We start from the raw sequence: 23,292 nt of genomic DNA, 5'->3' as shown, positions 1-23,292 counted from the left end.
CTTAGGGTTATAGCCATTCAAGTTCTTTTTCCAAAGGATGCTTATACAGTTATGAGCTACCATTGCTTGTGAATATGAAACTCCCCTCCCCTCCCCTCCCTCCCCTCCTCTCTCCTCCCCCCTCCTCCCTGCCATTTTTTTAGCCATGAAAAGTCTGTCTAGAGTAAATGGTTTGATCTGGTTTTTAACCTTAAGTTAATTTTCTATTGACATGATAGCATCATCATTTGTATCATTACTTTCTGATTCGTCTCATAAGGTCCCTGAATACTACTTTAAAAAAATAGTAACTGTTTTATTTGATTCATTATATAACCAAGTGCTTTGAACTGTATTGGGTTATAATCCTTGTATTTTAAGGCATGATTTTTTATTCAAGTATGCTTTATTTTTATAAATTTGTGAATGAAAGATGCATTCAAGAATGACTTATTTTTATGAAGAGGGATTGTGGGGCTGTTGTGTATATGAATTTTGTATTGTTACAACAATATGATGGGAATTTGTGGAGAACTTTGGAACTTGCACACTGCTGTAAACCTGAGTGTTACATGAACAAAGCTGCTTGTATTCTTTACTAATCGGCTTCAACTCAAAAGGTCACATCTTGCCCTGCAGGCAAGTCTCAAATCAATGTTAAAATACCTAAATACTGAGGTTATAGAGCAGGGACAAAAATATGTTGAGAATTTCTCTGACTTGTTTTCTTTTGCAATTTGGATGGGAGGGAACCAGCTTAACAATCCCTTTTCATTCCTTTCCCAGATGTTGTTCACTTAGCTTAGTAAGAAAAGGATTTTGACACTGGGTGTGCTGGCAAGTGTACTTTCAGCTAAGGAAGTGGTAAGAGCTTCAGAGTTAGTGTGGCAGTCATGGTGACAAAGCCCACATGGAGTAGCCTTAGGGCATGGTTCTGGTGTCCTCAAAGACTTAAGTTCATGGGAAAACTGGGACGTAGCGTTCTCTTTCAGCAGTCTTATTATCTTGTAAGTAAAAATTATTTTAAAAGGCCAAAAGGGACAGTAGGAACCAAAGTTAATGCAATAAAGGATTTACATTTTCAAAGAATCTAATGATTATGGAGGAACCTTACATTTTGGAAGTCCAATTCAAGATTCTTGTGTTTTCTGTTTTCAGAAGATATGACACAGGTGAGGTCAGGTAGACAAAATTAGTGTTAATGTTAGTACTAGTGTCATTCAATATAGCTAGTTGTTGTTTTCAAAAGCCCTAGATCTTGTTGATTCAGTAAGAAGTGACTTTCCATTAGTCTCTTTGTTCCCTCCCAAATCGAGTTTCTACCTTCATCCACAGGAAAAAGCTAGTAAGTCTTCTTGCTTCAGGGAAATTATTGTGTGTTTAGAACTTGGTTTGGCTTAGTTCTTTGTAAATGGTTTGTACTATAACATTTATTTTTATATACCCACTGTATAAATACGTGTCAACCAAGAAGGAGAAGGCTCTCCCGCCAAATACAGTGGGAATTTGTTCTTAGTATTATCCAGTAATGTATCTTAGAGTTCAAAACGTGATAGGCTAGAATTATGCCTGTTCTAAATACTGTAATAAAATCACCAGCTATTATGCGGATGAAGATACCATTTTGTTTTAGGAACATATCCTGAGTAGATTTAGTTGTGTCACTGTCTTCAGGTCTTTGTGAGTGCCAAAACTGTTTGTTAGTTAAAAGAAGAGACGGAAAATGTCTACAACCTTCTGTTCCTACTGTGCCACTGACTTGCAGTGAAAATTTGTGTCCAGTGTTGCACTCCTGGGTGAATGAGACTGCATGTTTCTTGGATGAACTTCACGTTTTTAAAGCAGACGTCTGTTTTTTTGAAATACTTGTGTTTGAATAGCTGGTTAAGTAAATAAATTAGCTTGGTTGGCAGGCATGAGAGAGTATAGAAGGATTTTCATGGAGCTGATTTATGGACACATCTAGTGATTTTTGGTTTGCTGCACAAATAATGTTATTCTGTATTTTAAAACATGCACATGCACCTCAATCTCATATTAAGAACAAAGAAATAATAGATCTGGACAGGATGAAATACAGTGTCCATACACGCAGCATGGTCCAGTTCTGTCAGTGGTGTCTTCTCCAGAGCAGAGATCCCTGTATGCTTTCTTGAGTCAGGTCATGTCACTGTCTTCAAGCTGAGCTGTGCCCACGACATTTCTTGGCATTGGAATGACATCTTTATTCTGCCAAGCTGTTGTAATGGCTCTTGGCATGATTTTAACCTATGCCAACTACTGCAGACCATTCCTACGCATGCGTCAGGAGTTAGGATGCTCCTGTTTTGGAGGCCAGGGCAATTCAATTTACTGGTGCAGCTGAAGCCTGAGTAACTTAATACAGCTGTCAGTAGTTGGGTAGGTGGTACATTTGAAGATTAATTGGCTTATACCTAGGCACACTGGAAATCCCTGGGAGACTGAGTTCCTTATGACATATCTTGCCACAAAACTCCTTCCTCCTTGGCAGGGCAAGATCCCAAATTATATTTTGCATTTATTTTTGCAGAGATCCACCATGGGCTACCCTTCCTGCCTAATTGCAATTATTTGGTTGGAGTGGGATTGCTGAAAGCAATTTATATTCCTCCCTCTGCCATCCCTTCAGTAGTGTCTCTTTTGCTCTTGATGAATTTAGTCAGCTCAAATAGGAGACAAATGATTACATTCGGCTTAGATGGCTTGAGAAGTGGCAATGTGCTAGTCTTGAGCTAGCCCAGAGTCTTCCTCTCAGTGAAATGGATGAATTCTCCTGTAGTTTTCCTCAGTTGGAGAAGTTTGGTTTACAATCTTCCCCAGCCTGTACCAACTGCATGGGGTTGTTCTGACCAAGGTGCAGGACCCAGCACTTGGTCTTGTTAAACCTTATGCCATTGGCCTCGGCCCATCGATCCAGCCTGTCCAGATCCATGTGCAGAGCCCTCCTATCCTCTAGCAGATCAACACTCCCTCCCAACATGGTGTTGTCCACAAACTTACTGAGGGTTCACTCGATCCCCTTGTCCAGATCATCAGTAACTATATTTAACAGGACTGGGCCCAATAGTGGAGACCTGGGGGACCTCACTAGTGACTGGCCGCCAGCTGGAGGCAGCACCATTCACCACCACTGTCTGGGCCTGGCCATCCAACCAGTTCTTAACCCAGAAAAATGTGCACCTGTCCAAGCCATGGGCTGCCAGCTTTTCCAGGATTATGCTGTGGGAGACAGTGTCAAAGGCTTTGCTGAAGTCCAGGTAGACAACATCCACAGCCTTCCCCTCATCCAGCAGGCAGGTCACCTGGTCATAAAAGGGGATCAGGTTGGTCAGGCAGGACCTGCCTCTCCTAAATCCATGCTGGCTGGGTCTGATCCCCAGGCTATCTTGTATGTGCCATGTGATGGCACTCAAGATGATCTGTTCCATAATGTTGCTGGGCACTGAGGTCAGGCTGACAGGCCTGTAGTTTCCTGGATCCTCTTTTTGGCCCTTCTTACGGGTGGGCGTCACACTGGCCAGCTTCCAGTCATCTGGGACCTCTCTGGTTAGCCAAGACTGATGACAAATGATGGAGAGCAGCTTAGTGAGCCCTTCTGACGGCTCCCTCATCACGCTGGGATTGATTCCATCTGGTCCCATAGACTTGTGAGTAGCGAAGTGGGTCAGCAGGTAAATAACTTCTTCCTCCTGGATTACAGGGGATCAATTCTGCTCCCTGTTTCTGTCTACCAGCTTAGGGAGCTGGTTGCCATGAGGATAACTACTCTTACAGTTAAAGAATGATGCAAAGAAGGCATTAGGCACCTCAGCCTTTTTCTCATCCTTGGTGACTATGATCACCTTGCATCCAATAAAGAATGGTGATTCTCACTGGCCTTCCTTTTGTTGTTCATGTATTTATAAAATCATTTCTATTATCTTTTACAGCAGTGGCCAGATTAAGTTCTAGCTGGGCTTTCACCTTCCTAATTTTCTTTCTACATGACATAATGACATTCATGAAGCCTTCCTGAGTTGTCTACCATTTCTTTCAAAGGTCATAAACCCAAGTTCCAGTGAAAGCTCCCTGTTCAGCCAGGCTGGTCTTCTTCTCCAGTTCGTCTTTGGGCACATAGGGAGGGCCTTTTCCTCTTCACCTTTAAGACTTCCTTCTTAAAGTATGTCCAGCTTTCCTGGACCCCCTTCTTATTAAGGATTGTTTCCTAGGGGGCTCTCTGAACCAGTGTCCTGAGTAGGCCAAAGTCCATCCTCCTTAAGTCCAAGGTAGCGGTTTTGCTTACCCCATTCCTTACTTCACCAAGAATTGATTACTCTATCATTTCATGGCCACCGTGCCAAAGATGTCATCTGACCACCACATTTCCCACCAGCCCTTCTCTGTAAACAGCAGGTCCAGCAGGGCACCCCCCTTGTTAAGCTCACTTACCAGCTGTGTCAGAAAGTTGTCTTCCACACGCTCCAGGGACCTCCTAGACAGCCTCCTCTCCACTGTGTTGAGTTTCTGGCAGACATCCCACAAGTTAATGTCTCTCACAAGAACAAAGGCTAGGGATCATGAAATATCAGTCAGCCTCTCACAGAATAGTTCATCCATCCCTTCATCCTCGTTGGGCTGTCTGTAACAGACTCTCATCAGGATGTCTGCCTTGTTGGCCTTCCCCCTGATTCTTACCCATAGATTCTTACCTTGTCATCATTATCCTTGAGCTCTATACAGTTGAAACACTCCCTAATGTACAGAGCCACACCATCATATCTTTTTCCTTGCCTGTCATAGAATCATAGAATCGTCAAAGTTGGAAGAGACCTTTAAGATCATCAAGTCCAGCTATCAATCCAGTACTACCACTGTAACCCCTAAACCACTAAACAACATCACCCAGTGCCAGATCCAGATAATTCTTAAACACCTCCAGAGATGGTGACTCTACCACAGCCCTGGGCAACCTTTTCCAATGCCTGACCACCCATTTTCTAACATCTAATCTGAATCTCAGCTGTCTCATCTTAAGGACATTTCCACTGCAGGCACAGCAGAAGAGACCAGTCCCCACCTCACTACAGTGTCCTTTCAGGTGGTTGTAGAGAGCAATGAGGTCCCTTCTGAGTCCACTCTTCTGGAGAATGAACAACCCCAGCCCCCTCAGCCATTCCTCATAAGACATGTTTCCAGACCTTTTACAAGCTTTGTTGCCCTTCCTTGGACATGCTCCAGTACCTCAATGTCCTTTCTAGAGTGAGAGGCCCAGAACGGAGCACAGCACTCGAGGTGTGGCCTCACCAGTGCTGAGGGTGATCACTGCCCTGGTCCTGCTGGCTGCACTGTTCTTCACAGAGGCCAGGATGCCATGAATCTTCTTGGCCACCTGGGCACACTGCTGGCTCATATTGAGCCAGCTGTTAACCAGCACCCCCAGGTCCCCTTCTGCTGAACAGCTCTTGAGCCTCTCCTCCCCAAGCTTGTAGGGCTGCATGGGCTTGCTGGGACCCAAATGCAGCACCCAGCATGTCCCCTTATTGAACCTCATGCCATCCTCAGCCTGTTGATTGAGTCTGTCCCCATCTGTCTGCAGAGAGCAGATCAGCACTCCCACCCAATTTGATGTTTCCTGCAAATTGACTGAGGGTACATTCTATGCCCTCATCCAGATCATCAATAACTATATTAAGAAGGACCGTCCCTAAAAGTGAGCCCCAGGGAACACCACTAGTGACTGGCCACCAACTGGATTTAGCTTCATTCACCACAACTCTCTGGGTCCAGCCGTACAGCCAGTTTTTTACCTATTGAAGATTCCACCTTCTGAAGTGCTTGTAGCCATGAATTGCAGCACTCCAGTCTTGTGAGTCATCCCACTTCATTTCCGTGATGGCAGCTACATCATAGCTTTTGTGCTGCACAGTGGCTTCCAGCTTCTCTGGTTTGTTATGCATACTGTGTGCTTTGGTGTAGGTGCACTTCAGCTGGGCTATTGATTTCACCTCCAGCAGTGGTATGCTGCCCCTAGGCTCATCTCTAATGAGCCTGGTCTTATTCCCTTCCTTCTTCAAGCATCATGCTCTGATGAAGTCTGCGTGGCCCTGAGGGAGCCTGATAGTTAACCTTCATCCCCTGCACCATGTGGTGCCAGCACACTCGTTTCACTCCCCTAGTATTGCTGCCTTTGTCACGTGTTCACTCCGCCACTCAGGGATATTGTGGAAATAATGTATTCTCATTTTATCCGGCACATCTGATGAAATCCTGGAACATTTTTCACAGTAATAATTGCTCTTCTAGTGGGAATTTAAATCAGCCATTTTGTGTTTGGCTCAGCAACATATGTAAATGAACTGTTTCCATGAGTAATATAGTAAAGCATGGCAGGCCTCAAAATAATCGGTTTATGTTTCTTAATCTGTGGTCAGTAGACATGTACGTAATAGCTTTATTTTTCAGGCAACTTGAAGGTTTAAAATCAAAATAAATTCAGGTCTAAAATCAGGCTCCTGTATTTATGCGCATTGATGAAATTGGTTGTAAAGCTACAAACAGAAAATACTTCCTAGAAAAGTTAGTGAGATTTGCTTACAGCTCAGCATTTGAAAATTGGATCATAAATCCTGGTTTCTAAATAAGAGCCAGGAATCCAACTTTACCAGATAACATGTTTATAACCAGATAGCATCAATATCTAAAAAGTAAAGAATTATTAGAATAACAAACCCCCTTATTTGTTTTTGTGTTACTAGCATGATCTAATTGCTAAATCATCTCTGCACATACCATAGGGTTTGGTGACAATTTACAGGAAACCAGTGTAGAGATTGAAATACTATATTCTTAATCCAGATTATTTTGCATAACCAAAGTATTCCTGCAGAAGTTCATGGCACAATTTATGAAATTAAAGGAATGGATCCTCAGATACCAAAGACTGACTCTGCTACCTTTTAAGGGGTGCTATCTGAACCTTTTGTAGACTGATGTGTGAGGAAGTTGTTAAATATCTGATCTAGAGAGAATCACTGTTCTCTTTTCCAGTCCATAAAATATTTTCAAGGGTTCTTTTGAGAATTCTGTTTCTCCCCTTCTTTTCAAACAATGACCCTCAGCTGTCACTTTCCTTTTCTGTGAAAAGATAGGCAGAACTCTCACTAGAATAGTGCTGGCAACCTCTCAAAGTCTTGATTGTACATTTTGGCTACAACCTGAAATTTCCATGTGCTTTCCTGAATTTTGGTAGGTTGGATATTTTGAAATGCTTTTTCCCCCTTAATTTATTGAAAGACTTCCAGTATTTTCTATGGGCTGGAGAGGCACAGGAGATTTTTATTTTTTATGTTTCCTGTTCTCTTCCCTACTTCCAGAAACATAGATTTGTTTAATTTTAGATAGCCATTGAAAGACAGTGAAAGCAGCTTAGTAAGCCTGTTTTGAAATCACAGATCACCTTCCTCAGAGCACAGGGCTCTGACCAGCTAAAGCCAGGCTCTTTCTTACTTGTTTTGCCTCCTAGCAGCTTTCAGTAGAGTCCACTACCAGCAAGAAGGAAAAGGAGATTATCTACATGCCCAATACCCAGCAGCTTTATGCTTAGGATACAGGAACTAGAGATTTATCCCTCTCCTACCTTCTACGTTTAGCCCTGGCCTTTACCACAAGATGTGGAATTTAGTCCTTACACCTCTCTTCAAGAGCCATAATGAACACAAAGGTACTTCCTTTGAGGCCCTAATCTGACTATATGTAGACATATTCCCTCCCTGATCAGCTCTAGATCTCTCTTTACTGTATGTTTGATTGTGTACAGATATGTATATTCACTTTTTATAATGAGTGTACTTTAATGTAGGCTTTTTGACCTACCCCCTGGAGGACATGGATGCCATCCATCTTTTCTAACCCCTCAGGGTTAGAAAAGAAATATCTGTCACATTACTGGACCTCCCAAAGAGCACAATCTTTTTTTACTCAGAAATCTCGCCACGCAGAATTTGAGAAAACCATGTTTGTTAAGGAGGTTTGGTGACTTGGTGCGAACTGCTCTTGAACAATTTCCCATAGCTGCTGGGTTCTGTGCAGCAGTGGAGAGAGTGCTGAGAGGAATCGTGAACCCTGGAAATGCTGGGGTTTGTCTCTGCTTTGCGGTACATCTGGTGATAGCAGGAAGTCTGACAGACTCATTGAGAATGCACTTTACACTAGTTTTGTGTTTATACAGTGAAGATGTGTCTTAGAAGAATTGAGGTTATCCTGTCCCTGTTATTGAGTACACAAACACCTATTTTTCTTGTGGAAAGGCTAGACAAATATGTGGGGGCCTTGAGATAAGAGATGCAGCTGTGTTTCTCAGGCAATTTTTGCCCTGAGTTCCATCCCCCTGCACCATCCTCCTCAATTTTTCATGTATGTATTTCTTATGTAAGGAAGCTTCCTGGCCATCTCTGATATACGTATTCAAATCTGTGAGGTACTTGATACAGTGTTAGTGGAATACCATTAGACTTCATAAAACCACTGTTCAGAATTGCTCCTCTTCACTTTGGGTAACAGTAACAGCAAAAATTCGGAATTTCTTCCACAGTTAGTTTCACCCTACTTTCTTTTTTCAGTTATGGATAACGCATACAACTCATGGGTTACCTTCTTCAACAATTTTAATATTTAAAGAGCTCTATAAATCCTCATAACTGGTATTGCAAAGCTGCAACCACTTTAAAGATTGCTTAGAGTTAAAATTAGTGGTGATATTGTAGTAGGATCTGCACCGTATCCCAGGAATGAACTCCTGCTTTAACAACATGCAGTGTTGAGTTAGGTATGGTGTCTGACCCAAAGAAATTGCAGCTCAAGTAGACCAAGTAAGGGCACAGTAACAATATATAAGCAGTGTTCACAAATGTTATGATGCCTTAAAGTGTGTTTACTTCTTAATTGTTTAGGAGGGATTTAAACAGCCAGAAATTAGTCAACCTGAAAGGTAGAAGTGACAAAAGGGTGGGGAAGGAAAGGCTCAAGTTAGCAGAGAAGAAACTGGAGGAAATAGACTGTGAGAAGATGGAGGGTTGAGACTCTAGAAAACATAGAAAATGGGAAGGTGGAGTAGAGTCCTGGTAGACCACGGAAATAGTGGAAAATAGCAAAATAGTCCAGAGATGTCATTAGCCTGGAACTGGGCTGCTGAATCAGTTGTGCCTCCATCTGTGGGTCCTAGGAGCCTGTTGGACTGGAAATCCAGACCAGCCAGCTGCTTTGAGCTGAGAGAGCTCCCCCCAAACCTGAACAGGTTCAAGATCCTCAACAGAAGCAAACAGTTCACATCTACACAGCTGCAGATCTTGGAACTCACCATCCTTATTTCTTTCTCCCAATGCAGTGTTCTGTAGAAACCTGGGTGTCTATGACATAAGGAAATACACCCAATGTATTTCAAAGTAGCTTGCTCTCTAGTACATGTTATGCTGGAAGAGATACATGCTCTGCAATTTTATAAAATGAAGTATTTGTTCATTCTTTCTGAATAATGATAGCTATAGATTTAGTAAGAAAATTCAAGGATTATTAGGTAGTTGCTTAAATGTACTTACAGTATTTTTTACTTTGAAAAGTAGAGATATTTTGTTTGCTGTGTTCACTTTGCCAAGATTTCTGCAATTCAAACAGAGAAACTGACAGATCAGAATTTTTTTACAGTTTATTATTCTTTCTCCTCTGAGGGTTACCAAGCGGTCTTTCCTATGTATAACTGCTACAGTGGCTTGAGGATTAATTCTGAGGACTTTTGAAACTATACCTCTGAAATGTGCCATGTTTGAGAGGGAAGCCTAGTGCCAGTTCCTGTCTTGGGCTTGTTCTTGTCCTTTGGCTGTGGTAGTCTTTATTAAGGAGGAAGGGTAAATTCAGTCCTCGTTTGTAAATGCCCAAAGAATTCCACTTCTGAGATTCTGAGAAAGCAAAAGGTAGGGAAGAAAAATGAAAGAGCAAAGTAAATAGCCCGGATGAGCAGGCCACCTTCTGCCTTCTTCTTTTGCAACACAGTACAACCTACAACATGGTATGATATCTGTTAGTCAAACTGATGCCTTAAAGAACCTGGAAATAAAACAACATGCTTTTGAGAAAATATTAGTATAGGAGGTAATATGAAGGCTGGCCTTTATTGGATGCCTCCAGGGGCAGGTATGGAAAATGCCCACCCCACCATGGGGTGAAAACAGTTTTATAAGTTTAGCAAATTAGCCTAACTGACAAAATTTCCCAATTAGAGACATAAGTGGTGAGGTAATTCCCCTTCAGTTCAACCCTTTTCTAAATCCTCCCCGCTTAGATAGGAACTAAACTTTGTTTATGAAAATGTGTTTTGAAGACCTGGTTTCAACCTTTGCTCCCTGGAAGAACCAAGATAGGATAGGGGCCTTGGACCCCCCAGCTTGGAGCCTCTGGAATGTGTTTTGTCTTTCTGCCTATCAGGGAAGGGAAAAGGTAAGGAAAAGTACTGGGGCTAGCTAGGAACTATGTAACTATACAACAATAGAGCTATATATATATATATGAAGGAAATAGAAAAGAGGCAAAAATAATTTCGGCATCACAACAACAATTAACTTCATAAAGGTCCACTCCTTTTTGGGGAGCTCAAACAGCATAGATAAAGGAGAACAAGCTGCCTGCTTAGTCAAGAACCTTCCTGGACAGCAAAGGACTAGAAGTCTCTATGCCCTCTGGGCCTAAGATTCAAGTCTTTTTCCAGTCCTGATACAGTTGGGCAGAGCTCTTAAAAAATGTACTAATTCAGTATGGTTTGGATTTTTTGCCTTCTCAGTCTCTCCAACCCAATCTGACCATTGTGTGTGTCCTGCACAGATTTTCCCTGTCCTTGTGTTTATGATTGAAATATATTTACTTTGGTAATAAAAGTCATGAAGCGTGTAGAAAGGAATATTCACATTAAAGGAGAAGATCAGTGTATTGTCAGGTTTCCTAGCTGAACAGTGTTGGTAGCATTCGTATTGGGTGTTTGAATATTTGGTAAGCTGAAGAGCATTACAACTCTGAAAGAATGAGTCCTCCAGCCTGAAAAGTCTAGCCTTATGTTTAGAAAGGTATTGGTCTGTGGTCTAAACAGCAGGGGAAAGTAACCATGATCTTGATGGCATCTGGGTTTCTTCAATGCCAGGAGCATGTTCCTGTTCTCTTCTTTCACTTTCTGGTGGCTGCCTTGTTTAGCCACGGCAAACTACTGCAGTGATTTGCATAGGTTCATAGACTTTTCATGTATGCCCTTTCTTTTTGCCACTTAAATAGTATGCCCATATGTTGTCCCTTAATAGTTCCTAGCTTTATCAATCTGTTACATTTCCTCAGTATTAACAGAGTTCACAAGATTGACAATGATTTCATTATTTGAGAGCATCACTGCTACATAACAGTCTTTGTAATTTTCTGTTGCTTGCACGATGGCAGAAGTGTTTCCTGCTGTATATAAAATATAGGGAAAATGTTTGCTGCATGATTTCCTTACTTGAAATCCTTAGGACTGAAAATAGTTCATAAATACTTTATTTTCTGATTCGTTTTCGTGCACATAGCTGAGGAAGAGAAAGAAGAATGACAGAAATATTGTATGAGCAGTTATTCTTGTCAGATGAGGAGGCAGAATGGATTGAGGAAAACCTCTAAGAAAGAGTCTGGTTTTGATGAAACTTCTTGTTCAGTTAGAAGAGAATAAAACCAGTTCTGACATTCCAGAGATAAGATTTGCCTCATCTTGAATTTCCTTAACACACACCATATATCCCTGTATTATTATTATTTTGGTGTTATTTTTATTTCATCCAAACATGTTCCTTCTTTTAATATTCATCTTACTCTTTTCATGTTTTAACAGTTCTTTCCTCTATTTTTCACAGACTGTTTTTGAGAGGAACTGTCGATCTGATGACTGCGCTGCTGATTTGAAACTTCAGGGTAAATTACTGCTATCTAGGTGAGCAGGTGAACTTTTTTCTTTCTTGGACACTAGTATGCCATTCATTTTATGTAAAATGACATTGAAAAATCAAAATATAAACACAGATATTTTAGATCCAGACTAGAAAGGATGGTGAAACTGATATCACCTTTAATGCAAAAGGTCTTGAGAGGTACACAGAATCTGAACTCTTGTGGTGGTGTGCTCTGGTCACATAAAGTGCAAGACACCTTCACCTTAACAGTCGCAATGGACAAAAATAGAGAAAAGAAATAGAATAGCAGAGAGGGGCAAAGAAAGTAAAGATGCGTGCTCAAATCAAGTACCAATGTGGAAAATGTAATTTTTCAAAGAGAATAAAGTACTGTTCCTGACTTGGTAGGAGTAAAACTGCCTGTAGAAAAGCAGTTTGTTCTGTCACATGTAAGGTTAAAAAAACCCCTCTGAACATTGCAAATTATCTTCAAACTATTGTTTTCTGTTTCTCATCTTGTAGTTTTGCAAACTCTTCTAAATACTGCTCCTTTCAAATTCTTCTTGTTGCAACTTGGGGATGAGTGTCTGATTTCACTTCCTTCTGGGTTAGTAAAACTCATCAAATAGACCAGAAGTGAAGTTTATGTACTGCCTCTTGTGACTAGTGATCCAAGGAAAATGCCTGTTGTTTTGCCTGGATGTGTACTCAATTTGGGGATAAGTCAGGCTAAAGGTGAACTTCACATGACTTCTGTTTCCTTTTTTTATTTCCAGTATTTTTAGAGATGGAAATGCTGATGAGGGTTATTTAATTGTGTGCCAGAGATTTTGCTATTTGATGGAGAATCTGTGAAGTGCTTTGCTTTCAGGTCAGGAAAGAGAGTGAAAGACAAAAATGAAACAACCAAAAAACCCCAAACAAAACAACAAAAATAGAAGCGTAATAGTCACAGACATGTTTTATATAAATCTACAGCATGCTGTAACAGTACTCGGAGACAAAACTGAACCAGAGTCAAGTTTGAGAAGTTACAGACTTCTCCAGACACAACTGAAATCCACATGAATGTTTTGGGAGATTGGCTGGGAGCAGGGTTAGGTCTCAGGCTACAGAGTCCAAGCTTTGACTGCAGTTAGTCTGGATATTTGACTTAATCTCTGTGGTGAGCAAAATCTGTTGAGAGCTAGATATGTGTCTGTTAGAGAAACTAGTGAAGGATTTTGTCCCATAGTTGAGCAGTAGATAGCAAGGGACAGATCCTAAAACTTGTCAGTCAGTGTATAGTAATCATCACAGTAAGAGCTGCAGTTGGGATTGGACCATTAGGCTGTTTATATTTATGGCTGTTATTTATGTTATCTTGGCAATTTAGAAGTCACACCTGTCATAAGAGCTTAGGATATTCAAATACGGTTTCTACATTTGTATAGCAAAATGTTCAACAAATGCTCTCCAATTTTCTTTACCCAGTGACAACCTGAAGTCCTTTTTGAAGTAAACAGGATGTTATCAAATCTCTCTGCACTGTATGGGCTTTCTTTAGCTAAAGGGCTCTGTAACCTTCAGTTATTAAGAAATATAGCACAATGAATATCTCTTACAAAAACAGATTCTTGTTATTATTGCATGTAAAATTACCAAGAAACATGCTATGGATTCTGATTTTAAACAAGTGTTGTCTTGAATTTTTCCAGCCCCATGTGTTTCATGCAAAATAATCCCATCTATCACAATTTTTCCACATTATTCTTGATTGTGGTAAGTCTGTGTACAAAGCAATATTTTTTTTAAAGAGCAAAAAATGTGACTCATTTATTACTATCTGCATGAAACATTTGACTTCACTGTTAGCAAGGTTATGTCAATACCTTTGTCTAAATAATCACCTCTGACTAAATTTGATGAACTTATTCTTGGAAAGAATGTAATTAATGCTGCACAGATACATTGAATTGAAATAAACAGGATGTTTATCAGAAGGCAGTGGTAAGTGCTGTCTCTCAGATCTGCTGTAGCTCTTTGAGAATGTTGCTGGACCTGTGGATAGGGTGGTTTGGTTAAGATCATCTATCTTGGCTTGCAAAAGACTTTTTCACCAAGAAAGTAAGTTGCCCAGATCTGATAGAAATAGTGCCCTGAGTATTACTACCTAATTAAAAGACAGTCAACAGAGAAAAGGTGTAAAGAGTTAGTTTTAGAGGTGGAGAAAGCTGTGCTAGTGGTATTCAGCACATTCACAAATGATATGGGAAATAATCTGCTAGAATTGAATAGCAAGATGATACAGTTTGCTAATCCTACTAAACTATTCAGAGTGATGAAAAAACAAGCGAGGAGGTATGCTTTGATGAAGTATATGGTTAATCTGTGGATTTTCCTGTTTGAGATACTGTAAGTGCTGAGACTGCATATAGTAGTGAAATGGCAAATATGAATTCTGGAAGCTGCAGAAATATATCAGCAAAATGCCACTCTGTACTTTCCTTGTTCTTCCATAGTCCTCTTGCTTTTAGACGTAGTTGGACACAGGGCTCTCTGCTACATGAACTGGCTCTCCTTACACACTTTTCTTAAATTTGTAGCATGTTAGAGCCAAAAGCTGTTCAGGGTTCAAACTATACCTTTCTATATATGGCAAGGTATAGTTTTGTTCATTACTATATATGCTTTCAAATGTGTGCTGGTTAGAGCATAAATGTGCATAGGAAGTTAGCTCAGATTACGTTATCATCAAGAGAATTGTTTGCATTCTTATGAGCTCAGGAACTGCACAAGCTACTGTGATACAGAGTTCACCCATGATGCATTTGAATCATTAGAACTACCCAGTTAAAAGATGGCATCCAGCTTTGAAGATTTGAAAACCCAGTCAGTAACCAAGCACTATGCAGCCACTCGCTCACTCCCCCACCAGAGGGATTGGGGGAGAAAATTGGAAGGGCAAAAGCTAGAAAACTTGTGGGTTGAGATAAATCCAGTTTCTTATGGGAAGCAAAAGCTGTGCACGCAAACAAAGAAAAGTAAGGAATTAAGTCACTCTTTCCCATGGGCAGGAAGGTGTTCAGCCATCTCCAGTGGAGCAGGGCTCCATCGCACATAATGTTGACTTGGGAAGACAAATGCCATCACTTCAAATGTCTCCCCTTCCTCCTTCTTCCCCCCACCCACTTTATATACTGAACATAATGTTATATGGCATCACCAGCTGGGGTCACCTGTCCTGCCTGTGTCTCCTCCCAACTTCCCATGCACCCCCAGCTTCCTTGCCAGCATGGCAGTATGAAAAGCAGAAAAGGCCTTGGCTCTGTATAAGTCCCGCTCAGCAATAATGAAAACATCTCTATCTGAAATCCTGTGTTGAAATACAAAACACAGCCCCATACCAGCCACTGTGAAGAAAATAAACTCTACCCCAGCTGAAACCAGCACACCTGCATACCAAATGAATAATGGGAAAACCAGCCTCTGCTGGCAAGAGCTAACCAGGCCTGCTCTGATTTTAATTTTCTTGGGATATTCCTTCTTTCCTGAAAACTTATTTGTGTGCCCTTAAATTGGGGGCACTTCATTTTGATAAATAACAACTAAATAGCCCAGGATATTAACACTCAGTCTAAGTGAAAACATAATAGATGGTTATTTATCCAAAGTGCTAAAATTAAGCAAATCTGCAAGTGTTAGTTAGAAACTTCACTGCTATTCTGACCAGATATGATTGGGTTTGCCTTGTTATTTAATGTTGTTGAGGTACTGCTGCATGTGGAAATAGTGCTGCTGGGCAAGCTGAAACCCATCGCTGTGAATTCATAGAAGAGGACAGGGTAGGACTGTTTGGAAGCAGGCGATGACAAAAAAAATGTTAAAGTGATGCCATGAAGATTTTTGCCTTTTCTTTATACCCCTGTTATACCCCTGTTATACCTTTTTACAGCTTCTGTATTCCTAGTGCTTTTTGCCTACATTCTTGGACTTGTTTGTTAAGCTAAGAGACTAAACATTTTAGAAGCTTCATAGCTAGGGATCAGTGTGCCCCAGACCCCAAGGTCCTCTCCAGAACATATTCTGTAAACCAAGAGAGAACCATCCAGGGGAAGGTTCCTTGGGGAGGGGGGGCTCACTTGAACCTCTCATTGGGGAATCTTTGATAGATATGCTAATTAGTAAAGCCTATAATGATATACCCAATGTTGGGGGGGAGATAGACACGGGAGGAGAGAGATACAGAGACACAGGGAAAGACTCGGTGGGGTACATCTTGATGCATATGACCTGGACGTGTACACCTAAGGATCCTTAAGAATAAATACCAAGGTAAAATCCCTTTTCCCCTTCTAACCATGTATGCCTCTTGATTTTAAGACCAGGCAAAGGCATCAAAGCCTTCTAACTTTATCTGGAAGCTTTTACAAAGATATAGGAAGCTAGAGATAGGATGTGTTCTTCTTTTGAATGTTTCTGTTACAGTGAAAGGAGTCCTTGGTGACTTGGGTTGAAGACCAGGGTTATATGCTGTATTGGATTGAAGAAGAGTTAAGATGTATTTATTCTGGAAAGAAAAAAGATTTCAGTTAACAGAAAATCTCTTTAAGGCTTGTGCACCTTCGTTAGCATCAGTTTGCATGCAAACCCATCCCTGCTTCCTGAAAGGATTGTTGGACAACGGAGCTGAACTCTTGTTGCTTGTGGCAGATGGTAAGGGTAAGGGTCATGGACTGTGGCTTGACAGGTTCATACCAGAGATTTGGAAAAACTGTCTTGCATAGGCAGTTCCTGCTGCTCAAGAATGAGATGTGCTGAGATGGTGTACTCTGCCATCCTGGGTTTTAGGACTAGTTCGGATAAAGTCCCTGCTGACCTCATCTGTTGCTGGCAATAGTCCTGTGTTGAGGATGATCAGAATGGTTTTCTGACCATTAGAAATCCCTTCCAACCAACTTTTCTTTAGTGTTCTGACTTGTCTTGAGGTAAATCCTCTCTGTAAACTAAGCAAAATTGCTTCAACAAAACCGGCTTTTCTTCAACTTGGAAACATCTGCGTGGGGATGGTTATGGCCATGCTCCAGCACTGTGGCTGGAAACTTGCCAGTTGGACTCCATGCCTCTCACTGATGCCACCTCTGCCAGTAAGAACATGCAGCTTCACAAGCGGGGAAGACTGGACCTGGCAAAGCAAACTGTGAAGAATGAACTCTCTAAGGTAGACGTTATGAGCTAGCATGTAGAAACAGCTACAGTGGTGTGTGCTAGTATTGCTGCAAATGGTCTTTCTAGGGGTTGGCCTGCACTTTCTCACAGGACTACGAGTGTTGTTAGCCTAAAACTACAGATGGCAATTAAGACTAAGGAGAAAATAGCCATGGAGTGTGCTGGGGACTTGATAAAGGCAGTGTTAGGAGAAACTGAAGGAGCAGAAGAGAGGCATTTCATCTTTCCAGTCGTGACTGTTCTCAAAACTGTTCTTAAAGAATAAATATATGAAGTTTTGAAATTTTGTTGAGTCTTGCAGCTGTCATAGGAGGTGGCAAAATCTGGCCTTATCCATGCTGTTATACCCTGTGGATAGTGGTGTTGGTGATTTCTAAAGGAAGAGACTTGAAAGTGACTTAGTGTAAAGAATATATGACGTATTCCGTATGGGTATCTTTAATGGCACAACCTGAAACTGTAAGAGAAATAGGAATAGAATATTTTGCAATAAACTTTATTCTTTTGACCATAACTTGGTTCATGTTTCTTTTTAGCAGTTCACTACTGAAAAACAAAATGTTATGTTCATTATTATTGTCAAATAGTTTTTAGTGTTAAAATATATATTTATTACCTATCATTTGACTTTAATGCCTCACTCTGTTCTCTCAGCACAATAAATATCTTTCTATCATGTTTCTGCAGCAACTAGCACATTTTATTGAGCCTCTCATAGATGCTTATTTAGAAGCTGAACTGCATCTGTTTCCTCAAGGTGTGCGTAGGTAAACTCTGAAGTAGGTGTTTTTGCAGAAGTTTATATCTCCCTAGCCTTTAAAATCTTGTATCCATTAATTTGGTACTTTATGTGGGAGAAAAGCTCTCTGGTCTTTTAAGAAGAACCTGAAATTACTGAGGAAGGTCTTGTCTGACATACCAATGCAGTTTCAGCTCCTGATCTTATGCCTTTCCATCTGACTGGCTCTCTGCAAAGGCAGTGGTAGTTATTATGCCTTTTTAGGTTGTAACAGGAACCAGGTGAAAAGTGTGAAGATATTTGAGGAACCATGAGGGTGTTTGAAAAAACAGACTTTCTTCCAGCCATAATAAACAAGCTAGCTAAAAAGACTAAAGCAAAATGCGTGGTTGCTTCCATGTGAGATACAGCTCGGAAGCAAATCCTGTATGGCTGTGTAAATACGCTGACTGCCTGTGTGTTGCAATGAACAGAGCAGCTTTACTGAAAAACAATACAAGAAGAAAGAGAGATGATGTTGTGAATGTCATGTAGCCACTGTGTTCCAACACAAGCTGTGTGTGTGATATGTAAGTCAGGTTGTAAGCATAGGACTATGAGCCCCCTTGGATAGAAAATGCTGTAATAAATATTGCAATTCTTAAGAAGGTTCAAGAGGACGTCTGTCTTTCGTGTATTTATTTGACATGAGGTTACCTTTTATCTATTATTAGAACAGAATTGCGTATCCATCCGAGTGCTTCTGATGTTTGGCTATTAGGAAGAAACAGCTTGCTTTTATGTGTTGGTTTAGAGCATTTTCAAAGGCCACTATTCATTAGGCTTAAATTTATGTTCTTCTCCTACAGACTAGCTGGAGTGGGTTCCTGTATATACTGCATAAAATTGGGGTTTTTTGGAAATGTGAAATTGGAAGCAAAAGTCACAGGAAGCCAAAGGAGTGACAGGTGCATTTTGCAGAAATTTTCAAGTTTTTCCAATTATGGGTTTAATTTAGTTGGAGTCAACACTTTCAAAAATTCTCTTATGAAATGGGATTTTTGAGAAATGTCCTTTTCCATCTGAAAGGTCAAGTTTGTGGTTTGGGCTGCTTCTCCTTCCATTAGTTCCTCTGGAATTAGCCAGAGAAGGGACAAAATTCCAGTCTGTCAAAAATTTCATCGAGCTCAAAATGTTTCCATTTTAAGGAAATAGTAATTTATGAAGAAAAAGTATTTTCCAGTGTCATCTGGTCAGTTCCTCAGAAGATTGTTCTTGCCTTTTTTCCACATAAATTCCTTCTCTGACTTACTAAAGGATTAACATTTTTTATGCCAACACTTATTTTATTTTTATGACCTCTTTTTTCTTATGTGTTGTTCTATATATGATAAGCAGGTAGATGATTTGATGTGATGTTTTAGGATGTAATATCGAAGTACTTAACCCAAGCCCCTCTGAAAAGACAAAGGAAAGTGTTCATCACTTCCAGACTTTGAGCTTACAACTCTGAAGTTTATAAGCATATTATTTGTATTATTGAAGAGTGAATAATTTTGTATAGGAACTGTCTATGCAACTGCAAAACTGACTGTTTGCAATTGCTTTGTATAGATACAAGGATGAATATGCTTCTGCACCTATTAAAATCAGTGGAAGGACTCCCTCTGGTTCAGTAGGTGCATTATCCAGATATTAGGTACCTGATTTGAAAAATGAACCTCAGAAGTTTCATATTGACTTGTCAAATTACTACAGAATGTGAGCTGAAAGAATCCAGACATCATAGGTAAAAACGTGTTATGACAGCTTTGTCCAACTTGCTTTTCACCAGCACAAGACGTAATGGCATAGAACATGAGTTAGTGTTGTAACAGTGCAGAAAATCAGTGTGTTCTGAAGGAAGGAGCAGTAACAAAATTCTGATCAGAAAATTCAAAGCTTTTTGAGTGTATCTCATTAATATAGTAATGTTTATTTAAGAAAGTTAGTAAAGGTTTTCACTGATCATAAACTTTTGCAAAGCCAGAAGAAAAGCTGCAAGCCTGTGGTTTAGTGTGGGAAGCAAAGCTCTTTGATAAATTTGCCCAGGCTCACACCTCAGCACTTACCCTCATTTGATCATACAATGGAGATTTGTTTCCAGAGAAGCATCATGTTTCATAGTATTCCTATTGAGGTTTTATGCCCCTGAAGTGCATCTTAACAAAACAGTCATGATGAGGAAGCATAATATCCTTTTATGTGGAGCTTAATTATTTGCTCTGGTAATATCTGTTTTTCCCTTCCTCTTCGATCATAACAGATGAAGAATTTGTTTTCACTTATTTTATCTTTCATTGAATAAACACTTCTTTCAATAATATTTCTGACATTCTATTTAGCCTGGACAGTCTACCCTAAGTAGCAGAGCTGTTCAGATGAAACTCGTATCTGCTTTACAAAAAACAACCAATTTGAAATCAGCAAATGTTATGATTTAGCATTTCTAAATGCCAGCGAAGTGGTCTTGACAGTCAAGGCCCTATGTGTATAAAGCTGTGTGTGCCAATATGGATATTCCCAAGTCTCAGGGCACAAATACAGAGCCATGACTGCAGTCATGTGCTGCCCAGTGGTTGTTTGGTCACACCCAGTGCTGTCCTAGCTCATGAACTTTTAAATTACCAAAGATGTTCTAATGAGAAAAGAATGATGAAACATTGGTAAAATGGATATGAGTAGATTTCTTTCTTTTTTCTCAAAAAGTCATACGAAGCTGTAATTTAAGTGCTTTCATAAATTGGAGCATGGTTTAATGTTATTTAAAAGTGATTTGCTGCACTGCAAAGGGTGCTATGAAAAACTACTTACTACCATTTCATGTATTTTAGTATATTTGTAATTGTTGGGAATTTAGCTTTTTTTGGTGAAGCTATGACACAGAGTTCCGATTTCTAATTTATTTGTCTTTTATTTATCTTTTACCTACAGATAGTTGTTAGTGTATTGAATGCTGAGTTTGTGAGGCACATGGAAAACTCTGTTGTAACTCATCTGCGGTTGGATTTGCAGTTTCCTGAAAGGGCAGAGCCCATAATTAATCAGGATGTAGTACAAATTGCAGTGGGAGCATCATCTCAAAGCATAAGTGAATGTTTTCTGGTTTTGAGGATAAATGGGCATGAAGAAATGGTTTCTCAGTTTCCATCTGGTTTGTTATGTTCAGAGCTTCATAAATCTCTCCCAAAATAAATAAGTCCAGCATGGTAACAGTGGACAGTCCTCTTCCTTTTGAAAATAGAGTGATGGAACCCATAAGGATGGTAATAGAACTATCAAGTGACAAGTGCTAACAAACCAGAGTAGTCCATATGTCTTGTACAAGAATACAGATTCCTAGTCTCTATTTTCTAGTAACAGGTCACTGATGATCAGTCAAGAATATTGTATAAGCCAGTCTTGTCCCTTTGTAAACACTGGTTTTGTTTTGTAAGGATCATTTAACTGTATCTACAGAAGCAGGATTTTTTTGTTTGTTTATTTTAAACCAGACGTTGAAGAGATGTTCTTTCATATAATTTGACTTCATTGCTGGGCTACTGTGTAACCCAGCCCTCCTTGTGAACATCTCAACATCACTGAGTATTTTATGGGCCTAAGATTGTTAAAGTCACTGTTGCTCTAGCAACCAAGGCATAAAGCTAACAAAACAAAAGCTTAACCTCAGGAAGCACTGTCATATATCAGCTGCCTCAAGAGGTGGAAATTCTTGATAATGTACAGACCACAATAAGAAGCAGATGCACTTCTGTTTTGCATTTGTAGTGTACATCTTGGCTGGTACAGATGTGCACATGTATATACATATATATATCACATATATATACATACATGTATACATCGTCTTTTGTGATGCAGCTACGTGAACTTTTTCTGTATTACATCTTGAAATTGCAAAATCTGGTAAGCCTGAGGTTCTTCATAGGTCACCAGGTAAATCCTCTTGCTGGTTTTGTGTGAGATGAAGAGGAAATGTGCTGATATGGGGATATGTTGCTTATCATGTTTGACATTTAGACATAGCTTAATCTTGGAGTATAACACCTGCTACTGCAAAACCAAGTGCCTTAAGTAACAAAGCTATACTGTTTCTAATGTTTTCTCTCTGTTTAACTGCCTTTTATTAACCTCTGAAAGTGACTGCTGGATAGGGCACAGTTCTTCTCTCATCAATGCTTAGTTGAGTATGGTTTTTAAATTGCTTATTGCACCCCAGCATTCCAGGAATAGAACAAGCAGTTTAAGCTATCTAATAGCAGGAAATCTATTTCTGAAGGCATAATTTTTATGGTAAACACATAGGTTTGCATGATGACTTCATTAATTATCTAATTTCTAGAAACAGTGTGGTATAAAGTGCTATTGATTCAGCTTCAAATTTCAGATCTATGGTCAACAATCATGCACTTAACAGGGCTCTTCCAATATTTTAACAAATAGGGAAAATATAGAGGTGGTTTTTTTCATGTCAGGCTGGTGTGTGCAGCCTCACCTATGTGCCTGATACCATTTATCTTTTGCATTTCTTTCTGCTACTAGTAACTAGTTTTTGTCTGCATTGCAAGCTTAGGATGCTGTCTTTCACACATGGAGGGATAGGTTTGACCCAGAAACATAGTAACATTGATTTCAAGGATAGCTTGTAAAGATGTTTGTTCATATATGTGACTGCAAGGGTGAAAGATTAGATTAGGGCTTCTGCAGGTGTTGAACCTCATCTTGCTTTCATGTCACAGTTTCATAAACTAGAGCAGCTTGATTCAAGCCAAAAGCTGCTCCCTGGAATAAACATTGTGTGGAAACAGAGGCTGCTCATTCGCCATTGATTCTTCAATTCTGTTTATAAAGGGTTGTGAACATCTGGGTGTAGTTGAAATTACTGATAATAATAAAAGGGCAGCAGATTTCTGTAGGGTGATAAGGGGTATTTTTATAGGGATGTTATGCCCTGTTCTGTCTATTTTATTTAAAAGTTCAAAGGTGCACATGGATGGGATTTACATCTGTTTTGTACTTAAGGGGAAGAAACTACAGTTGGGGAAAAGAGGACAATTTCCAGAGAAGCTTTGAATATATGGTAACTAGGCAGAATTAGAAGTTGCTGTTGTTTCAACACCATAATAAAGAGTGGTGTGTGATGTGTGTCTTCCCCCCACCTCCAATTCCCCTGCCTTCTCCATCTCTTGTTTACTATTCAAATGCATTCATTTTTAACATCAAAGTATAGGAAAGATGGAAAAGGTAAGGTCTGTGCCATATTTCTGAATTGTAGTATATATGGGAACTAGAGCACTAGAGGCAGCAGCCCTGTGCCAAAAAGGTGCTGGCACAAGCAGTTCCATGGCCATGGCCCTGGGCTCACCACCGTAAGCACTTTTTTTCATACGGGACATT

General features: G+C 40.1%; 1 protein-coding gene across 1 annotated transcript in view; it reads left to right on the top strand.

The window, feature by feature from the left end:
- Nucleotides 1-23,292, top strand: part of ITGA9 (integrin subunit alpha 9) — a 242,072-nt gene that overhangs the window by 111,737 nt on the left and 107,043 nt on the right. Inside the window, exon 17 of the mRNA XM_032102630.1 lies at nucleotides 11,895-11,971. Coding sequence (XP_031958521.1) covers nucleotides 11,895-11,971 — 77 coding nt within the window. The remainder of the gene's footprint in view (nucleotides 1-11,894; nucleotides 11,972-23,292) is intronic.

This window comes from Corvus moneduloides, chromosome 1 (genome assembly GCF_009650955.1).
Source record: "Corvus moneduloides isolate bCorMon1 chromosome 1, bCorMon1.pri, whole genome shotgun sequence".
In the NCBI taxonomy this organism is placed as follows: Eukaryota; Metazoa; Chordata; class Aves; order Passeriformes; family Corvidae; genus Corvus; species Corvus moneduloides.
The sequence above is the reverse complement of the archived record's forward strand: the minus strand, read 5'-3'. Positions and strand labels throughout refer to the sequence as shown.